Source organism: Lolium perenne, chromosome 2, assembly GCF_019359855.2.
Source record: "Lolium perenne isolate Kyuss_39 chromosome 2, Kyuss_2.0, whole genome shotgun sequence".
NCBI classification, from domain to species: Eukaryota; Viridiplantae; Streptophyta; class Magnoliopsida; order Poales; family Poaceae; genus Lolium; species Lolium perenne.
In genome coordinates, this window is record NC_067245.2 from 59971448 (window position 1) to 59999046 (window position 27599).

Consider the following 27599-nt stretch of genomic DNA (forward strand, 5'->3'; position numbering starts at 1 on the left):
CGTACCTATTTACCCATATAAATTTGACAAGTGGGCAGCCGTAATGTTTTGAACTACTTACTTTTCCCCTAACCACGCCTTCACATTGCTTGGTTAAACCTCACGCTTTCTGATCTGACAATCGCTGGTAGGTTAGTGAGGATTAGACCACTATTTAGGATCGCTTTACCTCATTCCATATTTTTTTGAACAACTTGATACGTTGTAAGCGCGGGTATTTTTTACCCGCGGGTACCCATTTACCCTGCCGGGTAACGGGTATGGGAAAAATTTGTACCCGTTTGCGGGTATGGGTACGGATGACGGGTAAGATTAAAGCGACGGGTACAGGTATGGGATGGCTCTACCCGTACCCATACCCTGCGGGTGCCATCCCTAAACACAATCTGCATTGACTGCCACAGCTGAATCCCACCGGTGTCTTAATCCTTTTTTTTAGTCTTCAGTTGTTCTGACTTAACGGGGGAATGATCCCTCCCTTGGATATATGTTGTTAGGTAGGATAAGACTCTCCCGACGGATGGACGCTAGGATGAAAACCCGGTTTAAAGTTCGCCCCTCCCTGCGAAATTACCGCGAGGTGGAGATTCGAATCCGGGTGGGCTGGCTGCGCACTCGCTTGCCTTGCTACTGAGCTAGAACTCAGTTCTCTCACAGTAAAAAAATCTGAACTGCTATGTATTTAAACAAGGGTCCACATGCCAGATTATTTTAAATTTTCAAATAGAAATTCAAGATATATATATATTTTTTTTTCATTATATATGCCACTTCAAAATTGTCTTTGAAGGTTTGATAAAGACAGTAGCAATTTAGTCAGCTTTCTGAGACAACCTCAACCATTTTTTCGGGAGAAAAAAAGTCACTTGTTTAGATACGTGGCTTATAAACCCTTAGAATTGGTATCATTACAAGGGATTTTAGCACTGGATGACAATTTTCTTTAATTTGTACTTCCTAGCGAAATAGATGTAGGCAATTAAATTTACAAATGAGATTGCTGCAAAGCACCAGAAGAAGTAGTCAAGATGCCCTTCGTTCAGATCATCAGGTATCCATCCAGGGCTATGCCATGCCCTAGTCACCCTTGTAACGACGGTGATCATAGCTGAGTTCAAGTAGTTACCGAGAGCGAGGGTGAGGTATGCAAACGACGTCAATATGCTCTTCATGGAGTCTGGTGCCTGTCCGTGGAAGAACTCCAGTTGAGTGATGAAGCCGAAGCACTCTGCCCCAGCGATGAAGATGTATTGTGGGAGCTGCCACACGATGCTTAATAACTGGCCATGCTGGACACTCTCTAGCCTCTTCGTTTCTAGAATAGCAGCGAGTGCCATGGCAAAAAACATCAGAACACGCCCAATCCCGATCCTCTGCAACTGCGTTAGCTCTGCTCCACTTGTGAACCATGTGGTCGCTGGTACAATGACTTTGTTCGCAAGAAGAACCCAAAGCGTCACAAATACCACTTCAAAGGAACACAAGGAAGCTGGTGGAATTGAAAACGAGCCAAGCTTGGTGTTCATCACAGTTCCCTGCTGAATGAAGGTAGTCTGCATTTGTGAGAATGCAGCACCAAAGAATACTCCAGTTACCCATACTGGAAACAAGCGGATGAGTATTTTCAATTCCTCAACTTGAGTTATAGTACAGATCCTCCATGAACTTTGACAACTGCTGTTGTCCAAACGCAGATCAGAAATAACAGCTGCTCTGTCAAAGAACCTGAGAAAAATGACGGCGTGAGAGATATGAGACAATCATACCAACTTCATACAAAAACACATGATAGCAAGGGAATAGCAGTAAAAACATGTTGCATCTTGACTAAATTATTTACATTTTCCAAATCTCTCAAGTATACCAATTTTATTATTTATACCTTCTCTTCATAAGTTTAAAGAGCTACACAATATGCAGATTGATAGTCTATGGTGTTATGTCGACTACATTTCAGAAATCATCTAGTATATGTAGAAAGTACATTACTACCAAGCAGAAAGAAAGAGAAAAGGGAATACTAGATATTCTTACAAAAAAGCAAAATATTAGGACTTCAATTTGGTAGACAATAACCACTAATTAACTGCATCCAATACATGTTCCTAACTTGATTGTGCTAAAACACAGTGTCCAACTTCATTTTCCTGTTGATCTAGCTGCAACGATAGATCTGGCTGACTGGATTTTGTTTCTGCCATACCATACTCTAACTCTTCCAGATTCCCTTCACCACTCCTCTAATCGCCGCCATGTCGCACCCCACACATTTGCACGTCGCACCTGACATCCTCCTCTTGCTCCTCTAGCATCTATCATGCTCAGACTTTGGAGAACACTCCTTGCTTAGACTTCCTCTCTCCATCCATCAACTGTCCTGCCCCGGAGCTAGGGCAACCTCCTCTGCTTGCTACTGCTACTTCGCTCGCTCCGTCACCAACCAGCAACCTTATTGTCGGCAGCAACAGACCCAAGAAGTTCCAGTTACTTATCTAACTCATTAGTTTAGTGTGACACATCCAAGTTCCAAACAAAAAGTAGGGGAAAAACATCCCTGGGAAACTTCTGACCAGATAGCCTGCCGAGCATGGCCTAGCCAGGCACCCCCACAACCGAACTAGTGAGGTAAATGCACATGAATACTTTCAGTTGGAGCTAAAATGTGGGAAAAAGAAGGAAATATACCATATATATTGCAAAATTCTCAGGATAGATTAACACAAAAACAGATAATGAAGTACCTGAAATCATCAGTATGAGCAAGTTTGAGTTCGCTCTCGTGTGTATTCTTGCTAGTCACCTCAAAAAGGAAAGAGCTATCAGCAGGGAGTTCTAAGCTCATGTTCTTACAAGCAGCAACAATAACCTGTAAAATACTCTTTACTGGTGAACCACTGGGCTCACGCCGCCGGAATACTGGTGTTCCGACCACAAAGCCTGCCAGAGCGAGAGCTATGCACGTGGTGACAATACCATATCCTATAGCCCAACTCACATTCTCTTGAACCCAAACCACAATGGTTCCTGAAGTTATCACACCAAAGATGGCACAGATATAAAACAAACTGAAGAAATCTCTTCTCTTTTGCATATCAAGACTGTTCTCATTGTTGAATTGGTCTGCACCAAGTGGAAGCAGTGTGGATCTTGCTCCTCCACAACCAACAGCAGTTAGATACAAACCCAAGAAGAAAATTACATTTTGAGTTCCCTCTGGTGATGGGCATGAGCTGAAGTTGCATAACACTGGAGTAGAAGGTATAGAAGCTCCAACTGTAATGACTACCGCACCCTGCAATATGCATCAGTATTTCATCACAATATTCGCCCAAGAAGCCTGAATGGTTAAACTATTCAAAATATATTTCGAAGGTAAGAGAAAAGATTGAAATGTGAATTAGGACAATGAGGTGAGAAGGAAGACTGTGATCTTACAAGTACGTATATTATAAAGGAGATCAGGACAGTCTTGTAATTGCCCCAGTAAGTGTCTGCTATGACGGCTCCAAGTATAGGCACAAAGTAGCTTGTACCATACCAAAGAGAAACAGTTGAAGCGCTTGAGGCGATACCACCATGGAGAATTGAGCGGATATACACAACTAGATTCATGGCGATGCCATTGAAAGCCATGCTCTCCAAGCATTCAAGTCCTGCAGGATTAGTGAATTAGTATTCTCCTAATAGATAGGAATTTTACAACTACCTACTTTTTTTCGAAATGGGGAAAAAGCCCTAGCCTCTGCATCGATCGATGCATAAAGCTTTTTACCTACTAAAGTTTATCAGATGACTTATTTATGTTGATGGCCACAGATCCTCAAAAATAAGAAATGCATCGCCTAGGAAGAATATTATATATATAATACGGAATGCCAAGAATAACCTATCCGTGCACTAGAATCAGAAACAGAGCAACTAACCATTTGGTTGAGGTGGCATCATGTTAAAGAATGTAAAAGAGGTTGCTCTCCATATAGAGACATATATGTTAATTAGTTCGTTGCCAGTTTGTCTTATGGTTTTCAGTGAAGAAGATGGTGAAATGAAAAGAGCAAACGTTATGCTTAATACTACAACAAGGCTCACCGAGAATAATTGCAGGTGCTTTCCAGTCGGAACTTGTACTTTTAAGCTCTGGCTGTTGAGATACTTCCAGTAGAGAGTGTGATTCTTCACCGTCATGGCTTGTTGTTGCATCGTCCTGGTAGAAGACCATGTATCAGTGTAAACATTGTTGTTGAAGAGTAAATACAAGCCAGCTCATTCAGTGATTTTCCCATACAAGTCCAAGAATCTAAACTCTATATATGTTCTGGCCAAATTCTCAGGGGAAAGAAACAAGACGCTTAATGCTGCTGCACTTATTTAATTTTGTGTCGACGTCCCCAGAGCACAGCCATCACAGTTTCCAGTTTAAGATCAGCTCTTCCCCTATTGATGATACTCGGGCGAAGCAGGCCCTGGTCAGAGCTGGTACTATCTACTGTGCCAACCACCAGCTCGCGCTCGCGCTCGCGCGTTTTGATTAATTGGTCACAGTCACAACTCCTATCCCCTGTGAGTCTCGTCCCTCTCTCGAACTGCCCCTTCTGTCACCGGAGGTTTCGCTGGTTCAGACAAAGACACTGCACACGCCGGCACATGATGGGCATTTATTAATAAACATGAGTATGTTACTATAATATCATACTTTTCAAGACAAGAGTAGTCTACAATCTAATAAATATAGCATGCATGATACTACCATATACTGTACAAGTAACTATCCACTATAGAGGTAGTAACATAGGGTAGTAACATGCACCATGTTACTACTTTATATTACTCCCCACTATGACTAATCTATCTTGGATATCGTGGCTTGGTTTGATCTTTTGACCTTCCGTGATTTCTTGTTGCAAGGCCAAATTTGCGACTGACACGTCCATCCATAAAAAATAATCTGTAACAATCAGCTCGTATGTGTAGCTTTCGCTGTCATCACCGTCTGCCACCGTTGTCACCGCACCCGCCATGGTTGCTGGCAGCAGTGGCGGCTTGCCCTTGCCCTTGTAGCATGGACGAACAACTTATGTAGCAGCGGCGGCCGATATTTGCAGCTCACGCAGCTGGCTTTTGCAGCCTGGGGCAGTGATCATGCGGCGGCGGCACCACCGATCGGATTTTGTAGCAGCGGTGGTCGGCGTTTGTAGGAGAAGCTGCTTCCATTTGCAGCTAGGGAAAAATATTTTGTTTGGATAAAAAATTCGCTCACCAACAAAATTTGCGAAACTTCGCAAGATATTTCGTGCAAATTAACGAAATTTTATTTGAACTTGAATAAATTTAAACTCCAACCAAACAATAGAGAAAATATTCTAACTATCAACACAGAGGCGTTATCGTCCTATTGGTCTGTCATCTGTTCACGATAAGTTTGGCGGAGGTTCAACTTCTAGCGATGCAAACAGTTTTAAAAAAAAAATCTTTAGTTTTAGCATAAAGTGAAACTAAACCAAAAAATCAAGTCATCTGGTACTAGAACTAAAGACGCCCAGCTAACGGCCTGGAAGGCTAATTAACAACCGTGCTACGGAAATTCTTGTTGAAACGAGTGTATTTTGCAGGTTTTTTACTCGGTAAGTTTAATTATACCGAAATTCAAATATTTCGCTGCCCTGCGGAATGAACGAAATTTCGCGAACTTTTAAACCATGTTTGCAGCTAGCTAGTGCAGCCAAGCGGTGGCAGATCGACCAGTTAGCACCAGCGGGCGGCCGGCCGGTCTCTGTAGCAGCGGTGGTCGGCGTTTACAGCAAAAGTGACCGTTGTTTGCAGCGACTACGGTGCGGCGATGTGCTTGCAGCAGCAGAAAAAACAACGGCGGAGATGAGGCGGCGTGAGGGGTCGACGGCGGTCCAGATGAGGCCGCGCTCGCTGGGACGCAGAGGCTTCCAGGGGATAGACGGGGGTGGTGCATAGTTAGAGGTGGAGCATGCGCGGCGGAGATGGAGGTGAAGGCAGCAGCTTGCGGCGGCGTTGTGATATGAGGCCATGGGAGAGAGACAGGGGGCGGAGCTGCAAGTCATGCACCAGCGACAAAGGAAATTTTACTACCACAAATTTTGCTATGTGCACCAGGTTAGGCCAATAGGAGTGCACCATGGACTAGATCTTGACATCGAAATCCTGCCCAAGGAGCATATGCATACATCTCCATTTCTGCACCTAGCAGGCTGGTTGATGTGCACCTACCTAGCTGGTTGATGTGCACCAGGTGATTTTTCCCCTGTAGAGAGATGTGAGGTAGATTGGCAGGAAAAAACAAGTGGACAGGGAAGGGAGGGGATAAGCTCAGGAAGCAGACGCTTTTCCCTTGCATCATTGATCATCAAGATTCGGCAACGCAATACTAACTGAATTCTCGTGTGACTGGAGCTGCAAGATCTCACTCTCCAGGACCCAACCATTCATGCAGCTCATCGCACTGGAAAAAGAAATACTACAGTAGAAAAGCTCGGAAATCTGCCATTTGGCCGTACCTTGACGAGGATGCTCGCGCGCAGGCCGCCCTCCTCCATGGCCATCCGCTCACCGAAAAGAAAAAGGAAATCCTGATCCGGTGCTCTGGCACTGGAGCGTGGAGGTTGTGGACTGGTAGCGGTAGATAAGGTTGGGCGCTGGACGGAGTGACTTGTTGCTTGAAGCATCTTCCAACAGATGCCCAATAACAGGGAACGATGTTCGAGTCAGCGACCTATCCTGTACGTCCATGCGTTTTCGGGACCTGAATCCCACTAGTCTGTTGATCATCATTGCCGAAACAGATCCTGATTAGAAGCCACAGTTAAGCTGCGATCCTACCGACCATAGGCTATGTATAATTCTGTTCGCCTGGTGATGACAAGGGGATCAGACAAAATGACATAGGAACACAGGTGCATACTGTGCAGCAAGCCCCACCTCTCTTCTTCCCTCGTCTCTTTCCCTCCGCTCCAGTCACCTGAATGAGTGATGTGTGCCATCACCAGCTTCTTTATTTTCTGCTTGGACGAACAGACACAGATTTTGTAGCTTGTGGACACAGACAATCTTCTGGTTGAATAGTAGTTAATCATGTGGAAAATACATGCTTGCACCCGGGTCTAACCGGCCCCCATATCCCACTTTGCACTCACGTGAATCGCGTGCATCACTATAGTATGTATGTAGGGCTCAGGTGCAATGGAGCTCGGCCTGGTATTTTTCAAATTTTGAAAGATGCAGTATCATTTCAAAGATGCATGTATTCACTCAAGTGGGTCACCACCCAGATAGACCCTGTGCACGACATGACCCATCCAGGTTCTGCATGTAATAAATTCATATGACCAACTTCTTTCCCACAAAGTGTCAGGAGACACATACCACCAATTTAGTTCTTCGTTATTTCTTCCCAGCATTATCTTTAACGACAGGCAATGGATGCTTACAAAAGAAATTTTGAATCCTAGAAAAAAGTTATGTTGAATCATAAGTGTCTACAAAAACCACGATTTTCTTATTTCAAATATAAACTTTTTTTTTTGGCAATATAAGTAAATTTGAACATGTGTTTTGTGTTTATTTCTTATTTTAGATATAAACATTTTCCGCAATATAAGTACTACGGTAAAATGACTTCACCATGAAAAGGGCCATGGTAATCAATTCGCATCTGGCGTAGATTTCAACCGTAGGATCGATGGCATTGGCCATCGAATTAATGACACGTGTCCACACATTTTGAATTTCTAGAAGTTGCATTTTAGATTTCTTGCAATTTAATTTCCTTTGTTACCCTTTTCAAACTTCTAACTGGAACTTAATCTTTGAAGTCTAGTAGCAGCCTGTGAAAGTTTCTCTCGTTATCTGACTATGAATATGCGCATATTGCGATTTTAAACATGCATCGGACTATGTTTTTTAAATACACTTTCTGACATGTTGTCACTTAAACTTTTATTACCAATTTTTCTTTTAATATGTCAATTAGAAATTTGGAAACTATATGAAAAGATTGACAAGGAAAAATAATTCAAAACATTCCAATGGTGTACATAATACCACGTTCATGTATCTTTTCTTTAGAATGAGTCAATATTTAAGATGCAACATGTTTATGTATTTTTTTTAGAATGAGTCAATATTCTAGTGTAGGAAAAAAAACTATGTTCGTTTCAGCAGCCTAGACATATATTTGCACCTAATCCGTATCTTGTCATTAGCAATAATGACTCAGCTAGCGTCTCCCATGCATGGGCAAATAAATTTTCACTCACACAACTGCATGCAGTGTTTCTGCATTTAAAACAACTTAAACTTAAAACAGTGCTATAGATTCTCAAAAATTGTGCATGCCCTGTTCTGTGTTCGCACAACGCTCAGCTCCATTAGAGTGTGATTCTTCATCACCAGAGCATCTCCACCGGTGCCCTCAAATAGGCAACGACAGTCGACAGGGGTGTCGGTACTGTCGTATGGGAAACGCTAGCACTGCATTCTCTATTTGGGGTGTTGTTTCCATCGCTCCTGAACAGGTGTCAACACCCGGATTTTTAAGTCCAGATGCCTATTATGCCATACATCACATTTCCAGGAATATTGTTTTTGCGAGACATAATAGATTGATATCACAGAACATCATTCATTACAACTCATAATAGTCTTACATCAAAAGGATCACATGATCCAGTCTCATTACAACAATTGATCTAAGGATCAAATACATAACACAATAGCGGGAATACGTAGTAGATGTCCATCTGCTCCACAGGCAACTTTTGACGTCAGGAGTAGTCCTAGTTATCGTAGACGTCCGGTTGTCCATCATCCAGGTACTGGGGCTCCTCTTCATAGTCTGGCCATTTGAATAGCCATGGACAAAGCCATGAGTACTTTTAAAGTACTCGCAAACTAATACTAGTGTAAGCACTATCAACTATATCAATGGAATTCTAAGCTCTAGGTTCTTTTGCATAAAACCAGTTTTATTTTATAAGTATTTAGTAACCAAAGACTCTTCATTTGCCTAACTTAACTCCAGTGGGAACATTAGTATCATTCACACAACTCTGTTGTGATTCAAAATCAAAGTCACCTTTCAAGTTTAATTCACAAGTCACCTTTTGGAAAAGTTCTGATGACGGAACAGTATGGCCTTTCCAACTGTCCATGACCGCGGACGTGGCTATTCGAATAGGTTTACACTCTGCAGAGGTCGTACACTTGTGCCACAATAATTGCAGTAATCCGTCAGGGGTAACTGGCCCTGATTTATCACACTCAGTGCGCGGACTACCAATCCTAACCTTTCATTTACATACCCTAGTACAGGCGCCTCTCCCCATGAGCTTGACCTCCCAGTGATAGCAAACCGCCAACCTGGAAACTGCACAGGGCTTGGGTAGGACATTCACATCATTTCCCCGTCATTTCACTTTCAACGGACGCAGCCTCGGCATAACCCCTATGACGCTTGTTCAGAGGGAACCCATACTAAAAATACATAAGTTTCCGGTTAAGCCTTACCCAAATTCAGGTATTGTGGAGGTACTTGAAATTGGAATGGTATCGCATCCGAACCCAACCATCAGTTTTTGTAAAGTTCACCAAGTCATTCACAAGTCATATTCATCTTCAAATCTTTCAATAGAATGACTCATCATTCCAAGGTTTTCAAAGTCATTTGATTCACAAGTTTCCCATCTAAAGTAGTCAATTTTAGTTTAGCACTAGCAACTAGCCATGCGGGGTGCTAACCAGCTTGTAGTTCTCTAAGCTAACTTTGATACTATCTAGACCAAAGTGATCTAGGAACAAAATAAACTTTGATAAACCAAAGTAAAGCTTTTAGGAATAAAACTTGGGATTGGATCCTTAAAAATAATATTGCAAATGATGCCTTGCTCTAGTAGAGCTTTGCATTAGGGCAGCTTGGTAATAGCTTGCAATAATATAGCTTGCCTTGATTGGTGTAGTGATCAAAGTTCTCTTCTTCTTCTTGGTAGAAGACCTCCTCCTCCTGGTAGTCCTCGGTACTAGCGTCTATAAACGGATACGAGGTAACAAACACCAATCAATACTTAAGTAGACTAGTTAGCCCTAATGGCTCAATCAAGATGACTTAGCATCATCACAAATATCACTCACATAACACTAGGGTTTTCTTCTTTAGTGTTTGGAAAATAATTTCCTCTCATTGAAAATTCTATTTGGGTTTCTATTTATTTCCTTTGGAGAAATAATTTCCTCTCATTAAATATTATTAAGATTTAATCTCCTCAAATAGTAAGTATGAGAACATGGTGACCAAGGTCAACACTTCACATTTATCATTTGGGAAAATGATTTAAATGAGGTACTACACCTCATGCAATTTAAACACTACTATGGCAACAATTTAATATCCCCAAGTAATCAAGTATGAGGTTTCTATAGTAAGGTAATTTCCTCATATTGAATCACTTGAGACAAAGATTTAAATGAGAGAAACCCCTCATACTATTTAAGAAATAACTTTGGGTAATTTTAAATGGACTAGAAATAGCCCCATAGCCATTATTTTGCTCTAGCCCATGATCATGCAAACAACTATTTTATGTTTTTACATATTCAAGTAGAGTATGTGAAATGTGATTTATGAGAGTTGGAATCAACTCAAAATCACTTATGGTTGATTTTTTATAATTGTTTGAATTTGAAAACGGCTCTGCCTTGTTATTTTTGCTACATTAATTCTACAAGATATCTAGGGTTGAAACTAGTGTGGTTGGTTAGAGCTTTTCATAAGCTTTCCAGCAATACCAATTTCATAAAATTTAGCTCAGTAGATTGTGTTTTATTCAAATTTGAAAATGAAACCAGTATTGAATTTAACCAAAACTGATAAATCCAAATTTGAATTTCTGGGCCTGCGCGGGAAAGAACTTGGGCCAGGAGAGGGGAAAAGAGTTGGGCCGGCCCAGCTACACGCTGGTGCACAGTGGGCTGCCTGACAGGGAGGGACCCACCTGTCAGCGGCTGTTTAAACCCGAAGCGGTACGCGCGCGTGTGAGACGTTGGATTAGAAGGGAGATCGACGGACGAGGTGCGTCGTCGTCTCCGGCGAGAGGGGGTGCTGGCCACCGGGCACGAAATCAAGCTTACCGCGGATCGTCCGGCGCGCCTCGTGGTCCTAGGCAAGGAAGGCGCGCCATAAATCCTCGCGCCGGTACGCCTCCTCGTGCTGCATCGCTGGCGGCAGCTACTCGATCTGTCGGCGCATCTCCTAGCACGTGATGGCGGTTCGTGGTCATTTACGAGTCTTATTTCTACCTTTCTAAAAAAGAAAGTTACCAAAGGTCATTTCGAAGTTGTAACACTCAGAATGATGAACCAGTTCTAAATCGTTAGCTTGGGTGGAACTTCAATCACTTTGACAAGTTCTATCAAAAAGTTCAAAATTTTCCCCGATCTTACATGCATGAATGCAATGCACATATTTGTGTTCATGTATTTTACGGCCTTTAAACCTTGGATGTTACAAGGAGCACCTTAGCTACGAGAGAGTAGGGTAAAAGATTACATCATCATCATCTTGATCGTAATGTTTGTCAAGATTTTGTTCTTCTGATTCATCTATGATCGGATGTAAGATGCAATGGTATGCAGCAGGCCCTAGGCCACCAGGGCCATGACCCGGGGCATAGAGACGGCAAGCAGGCTTCATTGTAATTACGTAGGCCATTGTTTCGCTTTGTAGCTACTGTAGCACTGAAGACGGCCCGGGGCACGCCTCGATCCTGGGCCCGCCACTGATTGGTATGGTGAATTCACCTTATTTGAACTATGGTGATAGCACGCAGTCTCATGTGTGCAATCAAACATCAATGGTGTGCATTAACACAGCCAAAATGGATTATGTGCAACCCACCAAACAAAGAGGGGTTAGTTGCCCACCAGGTGCAGGAAAAACCTTCATAGATCACCAAACGAATTCCACAACATTGTTCGAAACTTATTTTGGGTAGGCTATGCGCCCAACAGCCTCCCCTAGGCCCCGGGGATCCCAAAATCGTTGCATTCTACCAAACGCGTCCTTCCATTCTGACCATGTAATGTGAAACAAATTCCATGACCTTGCAACTTCTTGTTTAACGAGGTACGGTATTTTTATAATTGCGGTATCATAGATCCTGAAATATTTTAAATGGATTTGTCTTATCTGAAATCGGGTATCATAGATCCTGAAATATTTAAAATGGATTTTTCTTATCTGAAATCTAAAACTCAAAATGATGGATGCATAGCTTTGAATATACCACATTTGGAGAATGTGAAATCGGAAAAATAAATTTTTGTAATTGTGAATATATGAAATAGTGTAAATGAAAATACATTGAAGTGTGTGAAATCTTCAAAGTTAACAAATATGAAAATTTGGTTAAATAAACCAAAAACCTTTGACGTGTAATTTGTGATCAATGGATCAGCTTAATCTTAATACTCTTACTTAACATTAATTGTTAGTATGTTGCGGTACCAAGAAATCTCACCCGGAGTACAAAATTCGAACAATTATAAGGAAATCTAAATTCAGGGTCCACGTGCCATATTATTTTAAAAATTCAATTACAAATGTAAGATATATATTTCATTATTTTTGGCATTAAGAACATCAAAGTCATCTTTGAAGGTTCCATAAAGGCAGTAGCAATTTAGACAGACTCCTGAGACAACCTCAAACCATTTTTGGGGGGAGAAAATTGTTATTTTTGTAGGTCTCTGGCTTATAAACCTTTAGAAATGGTGTGATTACAAGGGATTTAGCACTGGATGACAAATTTCTTTAATTTGTACTTACTAGCAAAATAGATATAGACAGCTAAATTTACAAATGAGATTGCTGCAAGGCACCAGTAGAAGTAGTCAAGATGCCCTTCGTTCAGATCATCAGGTATCCATCCAGGGCTATGCCATGCCATTGTCACCCTTGAAACAATGGTGATCATAGCTGAGTTCAAGTAGTTACCGAGAGCGATGGTGAGCAATGCAAACGCCGTCAATATGCTCTTCATGGAGTCCGGTGCCTGGCCGTGGAAGAACTCCAGCTGAGTGATGAAGCCGAAGCACTCTGCCCCAGCGATGAAGATGTATTGTGGGAGCTGCCACACGATGCTCAATAACTCGCCATGCTGGACACTCTCTAGCCTCTTCGTTTCTAAAATAGCAGCTAGTGCCATGGTAAAAAACATCAGGACACGCCCAATCCCGATCCTCTGCAACTGCGTTAGCTCTGATCCACTTGTGAACCATGTGGTCGCTGGTACAATGACTTTGTTCGCAAGAAGAACCCAAAGGGTCACACATACCACTTCAAAGGAACACAAAGAAGCTGGTGGAATTGTAAACGAGCCAAGCTTGGTGTTCATCACAGTTCCCTGCTGAATGAAGGTAGTCTGCATTTGTGAGAATGCAGCACTAAAGAATACTCCAGTTACCCATACTGGAAGCAAGCGGATGAGTATTTTCAATTCCTCAACTTGAGTTACAGTACAGATCCTCCATGAACTTTGACAACTGCTGTTGTCCAAGCGCAGATCAGAAATAACAGCTGCTCTGTCTAAGAACCTGAGCAAAATGATGGGGTGAGAGATATGGGCAATCATGCCAACTTCATACAAAAACACATGATAGCAAGGAATAGCAGTAAAAGCATGACCAAATTATTTACATTTTCTAAATCTCTCAAGTATACCAATTTTATTATTTATACCTTCTCTTCAGAAGTTTAAAGAGCTACACAATATGCAGATTGATAATCTTTGGTGTTACGTGGACTACATTTCAGAAATCATCTACTCCCTCCATCCACAAAAGGATGTCTGAACTTTGTCTAGATTTACACCCTAAAACACGTCTAGATACATGTGAATTTAGACAAAACTGAGACATCCTTTTCAAGACGGAGGGAGTAGTATATATAGAAAGTACATTACTACCAAACAGAAAGAAAAAAGAAAAGGGAAATACTAGATATTCTTACAAAAAAAAGTAAAATATTAGGACTTAAATTTGGTGGACAATAACTACTCATCAACTACAGCCAATAAATGTCCCTAACTTGATTGTGTTAAAATGCAGTGTCCAACTTCATCTGACTCTTGATCTAACTGGCTGACTGGCTTTCTGTTTCTGCCATGCCATACTCTAAAAGCTCTTCCAGACTCCCAACACCACTCCTCTAATCGCCGCCATGTCGCACCCCACACATTTCCACGTCGCACCTGACACCCTCCTCTCGCTCCTCTAGCGTCGGCCATGCTCAGACTTTGGAGAACACTCCGTGCTTAGCCTTCCTCTCACCATCCATCACTTGTCCTGCCCCACAACTAGGGCAACCTCCTCTGTTCGCTATCACTACTTCGCTCATCCTCGCTGGTTTGTGTCTGCTCGCTCCATCACCAACCAGCAACCTTATTGTCAGCAGCAACTGACCCAAGAAGTCCCAGCAGGTGTCGCTGGACGTTGGGCCCAAGTTCCTTTTATTATGTAACTCATTAGTTTAGTGTGACACTTCCAAGTTCGAAAAAAAAATGTAGGGAAAAAACATCCCTGGGCAAGTTCTGACCAGATAGCCTGCCGAGCATGGCCTAGCCAGGAGCCCCAAGAACCGATCTAGTGAGCTACATGCACATGAATACTTTCACTTGGAGCTAAAACGTGGGAAAAATAAGGAAATATACCATATATATTGCAAAATTCTCAGGATAGATTAACACAAAAACAGAAAGGGAAGTACCTGAAATCATCAGTATGAGCAAGTTTGAGTTCGCTGTCGTGTGTATTCTTGCTAGTCGCCTCATAAAGGAAAGAGCTATCAGCAGGGAGTTCTAAGCTCATGTTCTTACAAGCGGCAACAATAACCTGTAAAATACTCTTTACTGGTGAACCACTGGGCTCACGCCGCCGGAATATTGGTGTTCCGACCACAAAGCCTACCAGAGCGAGAGCTATGCACGTGGTGACAATACCATATCCTATAGCCCAACTCACATTTTCCTGAACCCAAACTACAATTGTTCCTGAAGTTATCAGACCAAAGATGACACAGATATAAAACAAACTGAAAAAATCTCTTCTCTTTTGCATATCTAGACTGTTCTCGTTGTTGAATTGGTCTGCACCAAGTGGAAGCAATGCGGATCTTGCTCCTCCACAACCAACAGCAGCTAGATACAAGCCCGAGAAGAAAATTGCATTTTGAGTTCCCTCTGGTGATGGGCATGAGCTCAAGTTGCATAACTCTGGAGTAGAAGGTATAGAAGCTCCAACTGTAATGAGTACCGCACCCTATAATATGGATCAGTATTTCATCATAATCTTCTCCCAAGAAATATGCAGCGACTGATTTGTTAAACTATTCAAAATATTTAGATAAAAGATTGAAATGTGAATGAGATCAATGAGGTTAGAAGGAAGAATGTGATCTTACAAGTAGGTATATTGTAAAGGAGATCAGGACAGTCTTGTAATTGCCCCAGTAAGTGTCCGCTATGACAGCTCCAAGTATAGGCACAAAGAAGCTAGTTCCAAACCAAAGAGAAACAGTTGAAGCGCTTGAGGCAACGCTACCATGGAGAACTGAGCGGATATAAACAACTAGGTTCATGGCGATGCCATTGAAAGCCATGCTCTCCAAGCATTCAAGTCCTGCAGGATTAGTCAATTAGTACTCCTAATAGATGTTAACTAGAGTATCCTTCTAATAGATGGAAATTTAATACAATTTTAAGACTGTTGTTTATCTTGATGAGCACAGAAAACCTTCTAATAAATGTTTACTACTCATCTAGCGAAGAAAATTTATCAGATGAATGTCTTATTTATCTTGATGACTGAGCACAGAATGACAGAACCACAGATACACAAGAATATATCACCTAGCAAGATAATTATATAACACTGGATGAAGAGTATGAAACAAGAGATGGATGCCAACAATAGTTATACTTATACAAGAATCAGGAACAGAGCAACTACCCATTGATTTGAGTCGGTATGATGCTAAAGAATGTAAAAGAGGGTTATATGAGTTGGTCATCAGTTGCCCCATGATCTTCGGTGAAAAAGATTGTAAATTTAAAGGAGCAACAGCTATGCTTAAAACAACAGGGCTCACCAAGAATAATTGCAGGTGCTTTCCAGTCAGAGCTTCTACTTTTAAGTTCTGGCTGTTGACATACTTCCAGTAGAGACTGTGATTCTTCACCATCATGGCTTGTTGGATCATCCTGCTAGAAGACCATGTATCAAATATAAACATTGTTGAAGAGTAAATCCAAGCCAGCCCATTCGGTGTTTTTCCCATACAAGTCCAACAATCTAAACTCTATTATATGTTATATGGCCAAATCGGCAGCGGAAAGAAAGAAGACGCTTAGTGCTGCTGCATTTTTTCTTTAATTTTGTGTCGACATCTCCAGATCAAAGTTTCCATTTTAAGATGAGCTCTTCCCATATTGATGATACCCATGTCATGGAACGCAACGAACCTAAGTACCTAACACAATCTGTGCAAAAGAAAAAAGTACGGATCAGCCATTTGGGCGTACCTTGACGAGGATACTCGCGCGCAGGCCGCCGCCCTTCATGGCCTGCCCCAGTGCCCCAGCTGATCCGCTCACTGACAAAAAAAGAATCCTGATCCAGTGCTTCTGGTGGCTGCAGCTGGAGGTAGTGGACTAGTAGCGGTAGAGGAGGCTGGCGGTTGGGGACGTTGACCACGTGGGAGGCGAGGGGCGCTGGGCGCGTCGGTGGCCACTGGGTTCCGATGGGATCCATGATTGCGGCGCCTGTTCTACGGACAGCGACGGACACCACGCCCACGCAGCACTCCTCTGTTGTTGTTGTTTTTTTTTTTTTTTTTTTTTTTTTTGCTGCGAATTGCGCTCCTCTGTTTCTGCTTCGACTCACTTCCACGCAGTCAGTTGTTGTTGCATACGGCCAGTCGATTAGGGCATCTCCAACGGGGCGATCCATCCCGCGTCCGCGCGTCCGGATGGGTCTAACCGGACAAAAACGCGGCCCAGCGCGCGGACCCATCCCTAAAACGGATGGCCGCGGCGTCCGGGATGACCCAAACCCGGTCCAAATCTGGAACGAGTTTGCGTGGCCGCGGACGCCGAAGGCTGGTCGCTCGCGTCCTCCCCTTGTCCGCCCCTGTCCCGCCTGTCTGTCTCCCAAAATAGAAACACTCCACTCCACTCCCAAAACCTAGAGATGGCCGACGAAGCGACTGCCGCCGCCACCGCCACCACTGCCACCATCGGAGACGAGGCACAGCTCGCGGCCGTTGTCGCTCCTCCCGTGGCGGCGGCTCCTCAACTGGACGCTCCGGTGGTCGTGGAGCCCGGGCCGGCGACAAAGAAGGCGAAGCCCGAGCTCACCGCGGAGCAGAGGGCGGTGGAGAGCAAGAAGCGGGGCGACCGGCGCAGCTCGAGCAACGGAAGAGGGATGTCGCTGCCGCGGAGGAGCGGCAGCGGGGGGCGGAGCAGCTCCTCCAACTCAAGACGGAGGCGAAGGCGAATGTCATGCAAGAGCATGCCATGCTCTTTTACGGCCACGCAGCGCTCGCTCAGCACTTGATCCTCCCGGGTGCAGGCACGGCCTTGGGGGGGGGGGGGGGGGAGGAGCTCGGCCTCGTCCGTGACCCGGCCCCTTCCTCCAAGGTCAACATCCCAGCCGACTGCCCCGTTTGGGTACACGCCTGGCGCGCACGAATTGGGGGCGCTGTCAGGGCGGTACGTGTACCCGTCACGGGATGGGTCACCGGAGGTGGGCGAGTCCTTGACGGGGCCGTCTCCTTCGTCCATTGACCTCAACCGTGCGCCGGCGAACTCTAAAGCCTCCAAGCACATGGGAGCAGCAGCGATGACCGGTGCACGCAACTTGCTCGACGATTTGTCGGCCGAGCGCGCGCCACCACCAATGCAGGCACCGTCCACCGTGCAGGCCCCTCCGTCCTACACGCAGACAATGCCGACCACCATGCCCTATGCTTCAACCGAGCAGGCTCCCCAGCCTACAGGGGCGGAGCTCCCCTTTGGGCAAGGTATGTCACTTGCCCTACCTTGATTTTTGGCAAAAAAAATCGAGTATATATATGCATATGTGGATATACTATCAGTTTTGTACGGTTTTTGAAGGAAAAACAAAAGAAAAAGATGAGTTGGGCCGGCAGGAGGAGCAATCACGTAAGCAACCAAACTGGGCTTCTGCTAGCTGGGCCGCGCGTGGTGGATGGGAATGAACTGTCTGTGTCGTGCGATTCATTCGCTCGTGAGTCCAGGTCAAAAAAGAAAAAAAGAAGCGACCGCGAGTCAGTTTCGTCTCTTCATCTTCGAGGCAAATCACGCCAGACGTGACTTTCGTTTGGGAGACCAGGACTCGTCTTTGATCGTTTCACTGCGCCACCGGCTGCTCGTTCCATGCCTGCTTCCTCCCGACGAGATTCCTCCGACTCTCCCCCCCCCCCCCTCCCTCAAGGCAGAGTTGCGAAACAAGATATCCTATAGTTGGCTTAATGATTTAATGGTGTGCTACATCGAGCGAGGGAATATTCAAAGTCTTGATCTCCATGAAATTAAAAATATTTTCAAAATAAATGTAAAGCTTTACCATTACCTGGGACTTCTAGACAACATTAAAAGTTTCATTCTCGGTACTTTTGTAGGTTATATTTATATTTGAATATGTTGATATTACCATAGTACCGAGTAACTATGCTTACCATCATATAAATTATTAATGTGTCGAGACAATTTATTCTTTTGCATCATTTTTTTACGTCTAAAATTTCCCCCGACCTCAATTTTTTCCCGTCCTTCACCACCGCCCAGCCACCTCCCATTGACACACATCAGGACACCACTGCCTATCCCGGCAGCATGAACATCGAGCAGGAGCCGTTGTTCGCTGACGAGCTCACACAAGCCGCAGCTGGACAAGCTCGAGTTCGCCGGGTTAGCAAAAGAACCACCAACTACACTGTGCAGGAGGACAAGGTGCTCGTCGATGGATGGTTGACCATTGGGCAAGATGCATTGACGGGTGCCGAGCAGAAGGGGACCGCATTCTGGCGCCGGATCTATGATTACTTCCATGAACATCGCAAATACGGACAGGAGCCATTTGAGAGCGACCGCAACGACATATCGCTCCAAAAGAGGTGGGGAACAATTCAAACGGAATGCAACAAGTTCCAGGCGGCGTATGATCACGTGAAGCGGCTCCCTGTTAGCGGCTTGGGCTTGAAGGACTTGGTATGATTCTTAACCTCAACATATTCATCCAATGTTTGTACATATATTTATCGTTGTTGTCTCGCTTTGTTCTAGGTGTGGCAAGCTTTGGAATGATACAAATCGTCCAATGGAGAAAAGACCTTTGCCTTCCCTCATTGTTGGAAGGAACTCCAAGGCACCCCCAAGTTCCAGGAGGGGTACGAGGGGTACATGGCGACCTTGACTGGCAACAAGACCGCCAAAGATCCCACGGTCATTGACCTTGATGGTGGCCAGCCTTGCGGTAACTCCGCTTCTCGTGCAAGTCGTCCTCGCGGCCACAAGGCAACCAAAGCCGACATGAAGCGTGATGCTTCGTCCATGCTATTGTTTGGCACTTTGAAGGAGTTGCATGCCGACAGAGAGGTGTCCACGGACAAGAGGGATGAGAGGAGGCGTCGGGAGAAAGATGAGGACAGGAAGAACTACTTCGATGTCCAAAAGAAGAAGCTCGAGATTGAAGAGGTCAAGGCCAAGACCAAAGCTAGAGAAATTGAGCTCATAGCAATGGCAAGGGCCAAAGAGGTGGAGTTGAAGGTGAAGGAAGTTGAGCTCAAACGGCAAGCCGAGGACAACCTGATCATGAACGCCGACTTGACCAACATGAGCGAGGCGAAGAGAGCTTGGTTCGAGAAGAGGCAGAAGGAGATCCTAGAGCGCCCAAATTGAGTTGACAAACTCAATTTGTAATTTTTATATTTGTTCGAACTATGGCACATTTCATTTCTTCATCATGCAACATTTTATTTGATATTATTTTATGCTATTTGATATTATTCTATAATTATTAGATATTATTCTATATTTGTTAGATATTATTTATAAGTATGTGTGGTCAGATGGCCTATTTCCAAAAAAATATGCCATATGGCCAAATGGGTGGCCGCTACGTTAGGCGCACCGTGCGACCCAAACAGACATGCGGACGAGGAGCGCTGTACGGGTGTCCGCGCGGCCACCCAAACGACCCAAAACGGACGGTCCAGCGCTCCGTTTGGGTGCCCCGTTGGAGAATGCCCACCAACCCGACCCAAAAAAAACTCCGAAAGTATCCGTTTTGATATGTTTGGACCGAGTTGTGGATAGCTTCAGCAGCCTGACGTAAAAAGAATAGTTTTAATGATAAAAAATAAATTACATAGTGCGAAAAAGGGAGAAAAAGGTAAAAATTAAGCCCTAGGATATCGAGGGTTGCTACCGCCATTGATGCCTCTCGTCGTCGTCCTGGATGGTGATGAGCACGGGAGGTGCCCACCGACATGGCCACTACAAGGCACCCTGTGTGGGCGTAGCCGTCGGTGCCGAAGGGGGTCCTTGTTGGCTGGCGCTGATGCATGCGATGTTGCCGTGGGAGGAGGCGGTGGCGCGGGCGGGTGGTTCCGCACAAGGGTCACCAGAGGGGTGACTGACCTACCCTGGCTAGCGCAGACTCGCGCAGTTGGACGACGAGGCCATTCCAGTGCACAAGTTCCTCCAACTCACTCCTCCTCCTCGGTGAGGTTCGCCGACTGCACCTTTGGGTTGCCCCGCCGCCGCCGTTGTCATCGCCTCCCTCATCATTATCCCCTCCCTCGTCGTCGAAGGGGCCGTGGACGTACTCGCGGGCGAAGAAGCCGACGTCGCCGAGGTAGCCCGGTCGCTGGCTTGGGTTGAACTCCTAGGACTTGAACGTGTCCTAGTTCGCCGAGTCCAACGCGTAGGCTGGATCATCCCACAGATCGGACGAGACGATAAAACCGATGGCAACGGATCTCATCGCGTGCCCTTCACGAAGGGCGGGAGGGAACGCCACCCTCGGTAGAGTTAAGGAGCCAGCCCGACATCGGGTGCTTCTTCCTGCCGCTTGAAGAACCCGCCTCGTGGTCGTTCTTCGAGCGCCGGAAGAGCCACCATTTTCCCATGGCGGTGGCGCTGGCGTTGGCAGTGCCGATGGAGGACATTGGACCATGGGGGAGAGGGCAATGGCGTGGAAACGAGTGGACACGGCCCGGGCTCCTTAAATGGCCTGGCACTGAGCACCGGCCTCGCCATCACTGGCGCGCGGAAGACGAAGCGCGCCATTAGCAAGACGCAGAAATCCGCAGCAACACCGCCCTGCCAGTACTAACGCGCAGAAGGCGAAGCGTGGTCGCTGGCAAGCGGGCCCAAGGGATAGCGGCGCGGACGGTCTGACTGTGGCATGTCCGCAGCGACGTATTTGCGATCTAAATTTGGGCAACAAATACTTCTTGTTGGACAGCTCGATCAGTTTGCGTCCAGTTATTGCGCTAGTGACAGACCCTAATTTTGATCACGCCAACGCAAACGGTCGCTGAAGATGCCTTTATTCCTGTATGATCCCACGCATCAAGAATTAGCAATTGCGGGATTTGGTTTTGTCACTCCTGCAAGCCCTACCGTGTTCATTTTTTTTAGGGAAGCACTATTGTGTTCTAATTCGTAGGTTTTTATCTAATATAAGAAAAATAAATATATCTACAAACCCGAATATGACACATACCCCGGTAAAAAAAAAAATATGACACATAAAAGTGTCAAAACTTGGATGTATCAAGATGTTAGATAGAAGTGTCAAAACTGGATGTATTACAATGTTTACTGCGCAAGAGAAGCCATTGGAAATGCTACAGAAAATGTAAGATCTACATTCTTCATGGCGTACATATCTTGCAAAATAATATTTCTACAGGTGCCATTACGGCATTGCCAATACAGTCTTCTGACATAATCTGAGCCAACATTTCGGAAATTCAATTCGGCTCCCGGGTGCGTATGCTCCCTCTACCAAAAAAAAACATATTTCGAAATGTCAAAAAATTTGGATAAAAAATTCTACATGTACATCTCCATAATGTATGTGCATTCGCTAAGTTTCACGAAAAACCAATATTTTTTGTGATCTATGTAAAAAGGAGAAACTTTATCTTGTGAAAAGCATTATTTTTAGCACTGAATTTTATCTTTTTTACACACCTCACATGATAAGTCGATTTTTTATGAAACGACTTTCTGAGCGCGTAGCACGTGAAGATGTACGTACAATATTTTTGTTTCAATTTATTGAAATTTAAAATGTACATAAGATGCATTTCAAAATATAGGGAGCATACGCACCCATGTTCCAAAACACCACTCCCCCAACATTTGTGATATAAAAAGGTTCTTCTGTAGCTCTGTGGCAGTGTGGCCTATAACTACTTACAATTGGTGTGGTTACAAGGGATTTTAGCCGTGCATAATAATTTTCTTTAATTTGTATTTGCTAGCAAAATAGATATAGACAAGGAAATTTACAAATGAGATGGCTGTAAGACACCAGTAGAAGTAGTCAAGATGTCCTTCGTTCAGATCATCAGGTATCCATCCAGGGCTATGCCATGCCCTTGTCACCCCTGCAACAAGGGTGATCATAGCTGAGCTCAAGTAGTTGCCCACAGCTACGGTGAGCAACGCCAACGCTGTCAGCATGCTCTTCATGGAGTCCGGCGCCTGACCGTGGAAGAACTCCAGTTGAGTGATGACGGCAAAGCATTCTGCCCCAGCGATAACAAAGTACTGTGGGAGCTGCCACACGATGCTTAATTGCTCGCCATGCTGGACACTCTGTAGCCTCTTTTTTTCTAGAAGGGCAGCCATTGCCATCGCAAAGATCATCAGGAAACGACCTATTCCGATCCTCTGCAACTGTGTTAGCTCCACTCCGCTTGCGAAGCATGTCCTGGTTGCTGGTACAATGACTCTGTTCACAAGAAGAACCCAAAGCACCACGCAAATCACTTCAAAGGAATACAAGGAAGCTGGTGGAATGGAAAGCGAGCCAATCTTGGTGTTCATCACAATTCCTTGCTGAATGAACGTAGTGTGCATTTGTGATATTGCAGCACCAAATAATACTCCAGTTGCCCATATTGGAAGCAAGCGCATTAGTATTTTTAATTCCTCAACCTGAGTTATAGTACAGATCCTCCATGAATTTTGACTACTGCGGTTGTCCAAGCGCAGATCAGAAATAACAGCCGCCTTATCTAAGAACCTGAGAAAGATATGTGAACAATCATACCAACTTCACAAAAACATAAGATAGCAAGGGAACAGCGGTAAATCATGCTGCACTCTGGTAAAATAATCTCCACTGCATAAATGTTTCTGGTTTAGCAATGTAGTTACTTTTATTTCAAAGATCTACACAATATATGTATTGATAGTCGATGAGTTATTGTGTGGACTTCTATTTCAGACATCATCTACACGACAGGAACCCAGAAATAAGAGAAAAAATAAGATAAAATGGTACAGATAAGTAAAATGTGCAGCCAGTAGATATGGCTTCTTTTTATGCCATGATCTACTCTAACTCTTACGGACTTCCCTATAACGGTCCTCTAATCGCCACCACGTCGCACCCCAAGCCTGTGCCCGTTGCGCTGTCACCCTCCCTCCTCTCGCTCCTCCGCTGCCCACCAGGATCAGACTTCCGAGAAAACTCCCAACAAGTGTCACTGGACATCAGAGCCAAGATGCTCTTACTTAGATGTAGCTCATTACTTAAGTGTGTGACCTACCCCTTATCCTAAACAAGACAGCCTGCCCAAGCCAGGCACTCCAGTAATGAAATAGTTAGGTAAGTAATAGCTGCCTAAACATGGACATGATTACTTCGGTTGGAGCTAAAACATGGAAAGAAGAGGAAATATACCATATATATTGTAAAATTCTCAGGATAAGTAACACAAAACAGTCAGTGGAGTACCTGAAATCATCAGTGTGAGCTAATTTTGATTCACTGGTGTGTGCATTCTTGCTAGTGGCTTCATAAAGGAGAGAGCTATCAGCAGGGAGTGCTAAGTCCATGTTCTTACAAGCAGCAGCAATAACCTGGAAAATACTTTTCACTGGGGAACCACTGGGCTCACGCCGCCGAATTGTTGGTGTTCCAACCACAAAGCCTACCAAAGCGAGAGCTATACACGTGGTGGCAATGCCATAACCTAAAGCCCAGCTCACATTTTCCTGAATCCAAACTACAATGGTTCCTGAAGTTATCACACCAAAGATGACTGAGATATAGAACAAACTGAAGAAATTCCTCCTTTTTTGCATATCTACGCCATTCTCATTGTTGAATTGGTCAGCACCAAGTGGAAGCAATGCAGACCTTACTCCTCCACAACCAACAGCAGTTAGATACAAACCAGAGAAGAAAATCACATTTTGAGTTCCTTTTGATGACGGGCATGGGTTCAAGTTGCATAAGGCTGGAGCAGAAGGTATAAAAGCTCCGACTGTAATGAGTACCATGCCCTGCAAGATGCATCGACATTTGATCATAACCTTCTACCAATAAATATACATCGACCTAACAGTTAAAACATTCAAATTAATCTGCATATATAGGAAACAAGATTGAAGTGTAAATGAGATTAATGAGCTGAGAAGGAAAGTTCTGATCTTACAAGTAGGTACATTGTAAGGGAGATCAAGACAGTCTTGTAATTTCCCCAGTAAGCATCCGCCATGACAGCTCCAAGTATAGGTACAAAGAAGCTCGTACCATACCAAAGAGAAACAGTTGATGCACTTGAAGCAATGCCACCATGGAGAACTGAGCGGATATACACGACTAGGTTTGTAGCGACGCCATTGAAAGCCATGCTCTCCAGGCATTCAAATCCTGCAGTGTTAGTTAGTCAATTAGGTGTTTACCTATCCTAATAGATGGAAATATAACAACGAAATTAAACAATGTGTGTTTACTACTTACAAAACTTATTGGTGACTCTTAATTATGCCAACGGGCACAGAAGCACATAAATAAGAAAATATATCATCTATGAAGAGAATTAAACGATAATGGATTCCAAGAATACCTATCCTTATATACCAGAATCAGGAACAGAGCAGCAGCTAACCATTTAATTTGAGGTGCCGTCATGTTAAAGAATGCAAAAGAGGGTGGTCTCCATATATACACATGAGTTGGTTGCCAGTTGTCTCATGGTCTTGAGTGAAAAAAAAGATTGTGATTTTTAAAGGAGCAAACACTAGGCTTGATACAAAAAGGCTCACCGAGAATGATTGCAGGCGCTTTCCAGTCAGAACTTGTACATTTCAGCTCTGGCTGTTGGCATACTTCCAGTAGAGAGTGTGATTCTTCAGCATTATGGCTTGTTGCACCATCCTGATAGATAATAGGCCATGTATCAATATAAGCATTTTTGTTTGCGGAAATTTGACACTAGCATTGTTGTCGAGGAGTAAATCCACGCCAGCTTACAAATCCGACAGTCTAAAAGTCTAAATATGTTCTATGACCACATCCACAGTAGAAAGAAGGAAATGAAGGCTTGACATTACGTCATTACTTCAGGTAGGGTTATTTGTATGGACGTTTCCAGATCCCATGGCAGCAACAAAATTACAACTTTACAAGTGCTCATCACTTCAGCAGGATTCAGTAACCGGACTAGACCTGCACCGGCTGCCTCTCCACTCTCTAACAGAGAGACCAGCACCTATTCATGTTGCTGAGTGGGGAAAAAAGAAGAGCTCGGAATCGGTGAAGGGGATCTGGATGTTGGCCGTACCTTGACTAGGATGCCGGTGCGCAGGTCGTTCTCCTCCATGGTTTGCTCCCGCTGATCCGCACTGATCCCTCCCACCGGAATGAATCCGGGCCTGGTGCTCTGGAGGCTGGTAGCTAGAGGAAGACTACTAGTGGTAGAGGAGGCTGGCTATTGATGAAATGATGAGGACGCCGCGACTCGCCGGGAGGGAAACTCTGTCCCCGCGCGCTGACCAGGTCGATCCGGTAAACACTGTAGGGTGGGTGGGCGAGGGCGGCGTCGGGCAGCAGGCGACGGAGACGTGCCGAGCTCGATACATTCAACTACTGCCAAACATGGCATCCATGATTGCGGCCCGTTTGGAACCTACTTACTGTGGATTAGTGCCAAGAGTAGAATCAAACGTACATGTCCTTTCACCTAGCGTCTATTTTCTGCTCAACACAAATAAAAAGTACTAGCGTCTATTTCTGCTGATATACACCTTCTTTTTCTTCTGTGATATGATGGGTGCCTCGCTATTCACAGACCGACACGGAGGGAGTATCAAATTGTCTTTCGGTCAGTTTGCCCCGGTATGTGGACAGCCAACGGTCTACTTGTTTGCAGTCGCGAGCAGCCCCAACTAAGACTACAAACAAAAAACAATACTCAACTTAACTCGGCAAGTTCTGATTGAGTCCAGCCATAAAGTTGGCTCATACTCAGCTTATACGGCCTACGTGTTTGCAGTCGCGAGCAGCCCCAACTAAAACTACAAACAAAAAACAATACTCAACTTAGCTCGGCAAGTTCTGATTGAGTCCAGCCATAAAGTTGGCTCATACTCAGCTTATACGGCCTACGTGTTTGCAGTCGCGAGCAGCCCCAACTAAGACTACAAACAAAAAACAATACTCAACTTAGCTCGGCAAGTTCTGATTGAGTCCAGCCATAAAGTTGGCTCATACTCAGCTTATACCGACCTCGAGTTGATCTCGAGCTAGTTTCGAGCTAAAATTGACAAGAAAATTTTCCATATTTAAACGCAATTTTTAACTAGTAGAACACACAACGACATCAATACAAAATATTACTAAATATTATTTCAATCAAAATCAAGACAATAATGTCTACAATCAATCTTTGACCGGAAGACATACCTATTTAGAGGAGCAGTCCACGTACCATTAATAGCTAAAACTGTTCACCTAATTAACCTTCTTGATTTTGTTGCACATAGAAAAAGGAAAATATACGCTCACATCATTCAAGGTAACAAAGTATCCTATTTATTTGTATATTACAAAATCGTTAGATATAATTATATTATTTCGAGCTAACGAGCTGAAATCGAGCGAGATAGTGGTCGCTCAAGATCATCTCGTTTTTAGGTCGAGCAACGTAAGACGCTTAATTTGGCTCGATTCATTTTCTGGTCTATCTCGAGCCACTCGCGAGTCTAAAGCTTTTCTTCTAGCCCTAGCCCCAACGACGACCAGCACTTGTGTGTGTGTGGCGGCGGGGGGGGGGGGGGGGGGGCGGGGGGGGCGTTTTCCGCGCTGCAGCCTAAACAGTGGGTAATGACGACCGCTGCTGCTAACCAGACGTTAATGGCGGTGCCATAGTTTTCCACTTGCGTCCGCCATTTCCCACCGAGCCCTCTCGCTCGTGTGTGCCATTTCTCGCCCTCGCCGTCGTTTCCCACCACGTTCTCCCGTCTGGCCGCTCA

The 27599-nt window shown here is 44.5% G+C and overlaps 3 protein-coding genes across 7 annotated transcripts; all 3 read right to left on the reverse strand.

The window, feature by feature from the left end:
* Positions 1-866: 866 nt before the first annotated feature.
* LOC127322876 (protein NRT1/ PTR FAMILY 8.3) lies at positions 867-6805 on the reverse strand. 4 transcript variants are annotated; one of them, XM_051351298.2, is made up of 6 exons: positions 6525-6804; positions 4304-4628; positions 4090-4204; positions 3436-3653; positions 2742-3292; positions 867-1725 (listed from the first exon to the last, which is right to left on the reverse strand). In XM_051351298.2, the coding sequence occupies exons 4-6, from the start codon at positions 3631-3633 to the stop codon at positions 921-923; spliced, it is 1554 nt and encodes a 517-aa protein (XP_051207258.1). In that variant the 5' UTR covers positions 3634-3653; positions 4090-4204; positions 4304-4628; positions 6525-6804; the 3' UTR covers positions 867-920. The 4 variants fall into 4 exon arrangements, with proteins under 4 accessions (XP_051207258.1, XP_051207257.1, XP_051207254.1 ...); XM_051351297.2 differs by having other exon boundaries at positions 4286-4628; XM_051351294.2 differs by lacking the exon at positions 4304-4628 and having other exon boundaries at positions 6525-6805.
* Positions 6806-12612: 5807 nt separating this feature from the next.
* LOC127322877 (protein NRT1/ PTR FAMILY 8.3) lies at positions 12613-16857 on the reverse strand. Of its 2 annotated transcripts, none has more exons than XM_051351299.2 (5): positions 16596-16857; positions 16163-16277; positions 15476-15693; positions 14783-15333; positions 12613-13611 (listed from the first exon to the last, which is right to left on the reverse strand). In XM_051351299.2, exons 1-5 carry the CDS (start codon positions 16632-16634, stop codon positions 12807-12809), a joined length of 1728 nt encoding a protein of 575 aa, XP_051207259.1. In that variant the 5' UTR covers positions 16635-16857; the 3' UTR covers positions 12613-12806. The 2 variants fall into 2 exon arrangements, with proteins under 2 accessions (XP_051207259.1, XP_051207260.1); XM_051351300.2 differs by having other exon boundaries at positions 16163-16274; positions 16596-16855.
* A 5556-nt stretch (positions 16858-22413) lies between these two features.
* On the reverse strand, positions 22414-26170 carry LOC127322861 (protein NRT1/ PTR FAMILY 8.3). The gene is made up of 5 exons (XM_051351281.2): positions 25910-26170; positions 25392-25503; positions 24779-24996; positions 24076-24626; positions 22414-23358 (listed from the first exon to the last, which is right to left on the reverse strand). Exons 1-5 carry the CDS (start codon positions 25946-25948, stop codon positions 22551-22553), a joined length of 1728 nt encoding a protein of 575 aa, XP_051207241.1. The 5' UTR covers positions 25949-26170; the 3' UTR covers positions 22414-22550.
* Between the last annotated feature and the right edge of the window lie 1429 nt (positions 26171-27599).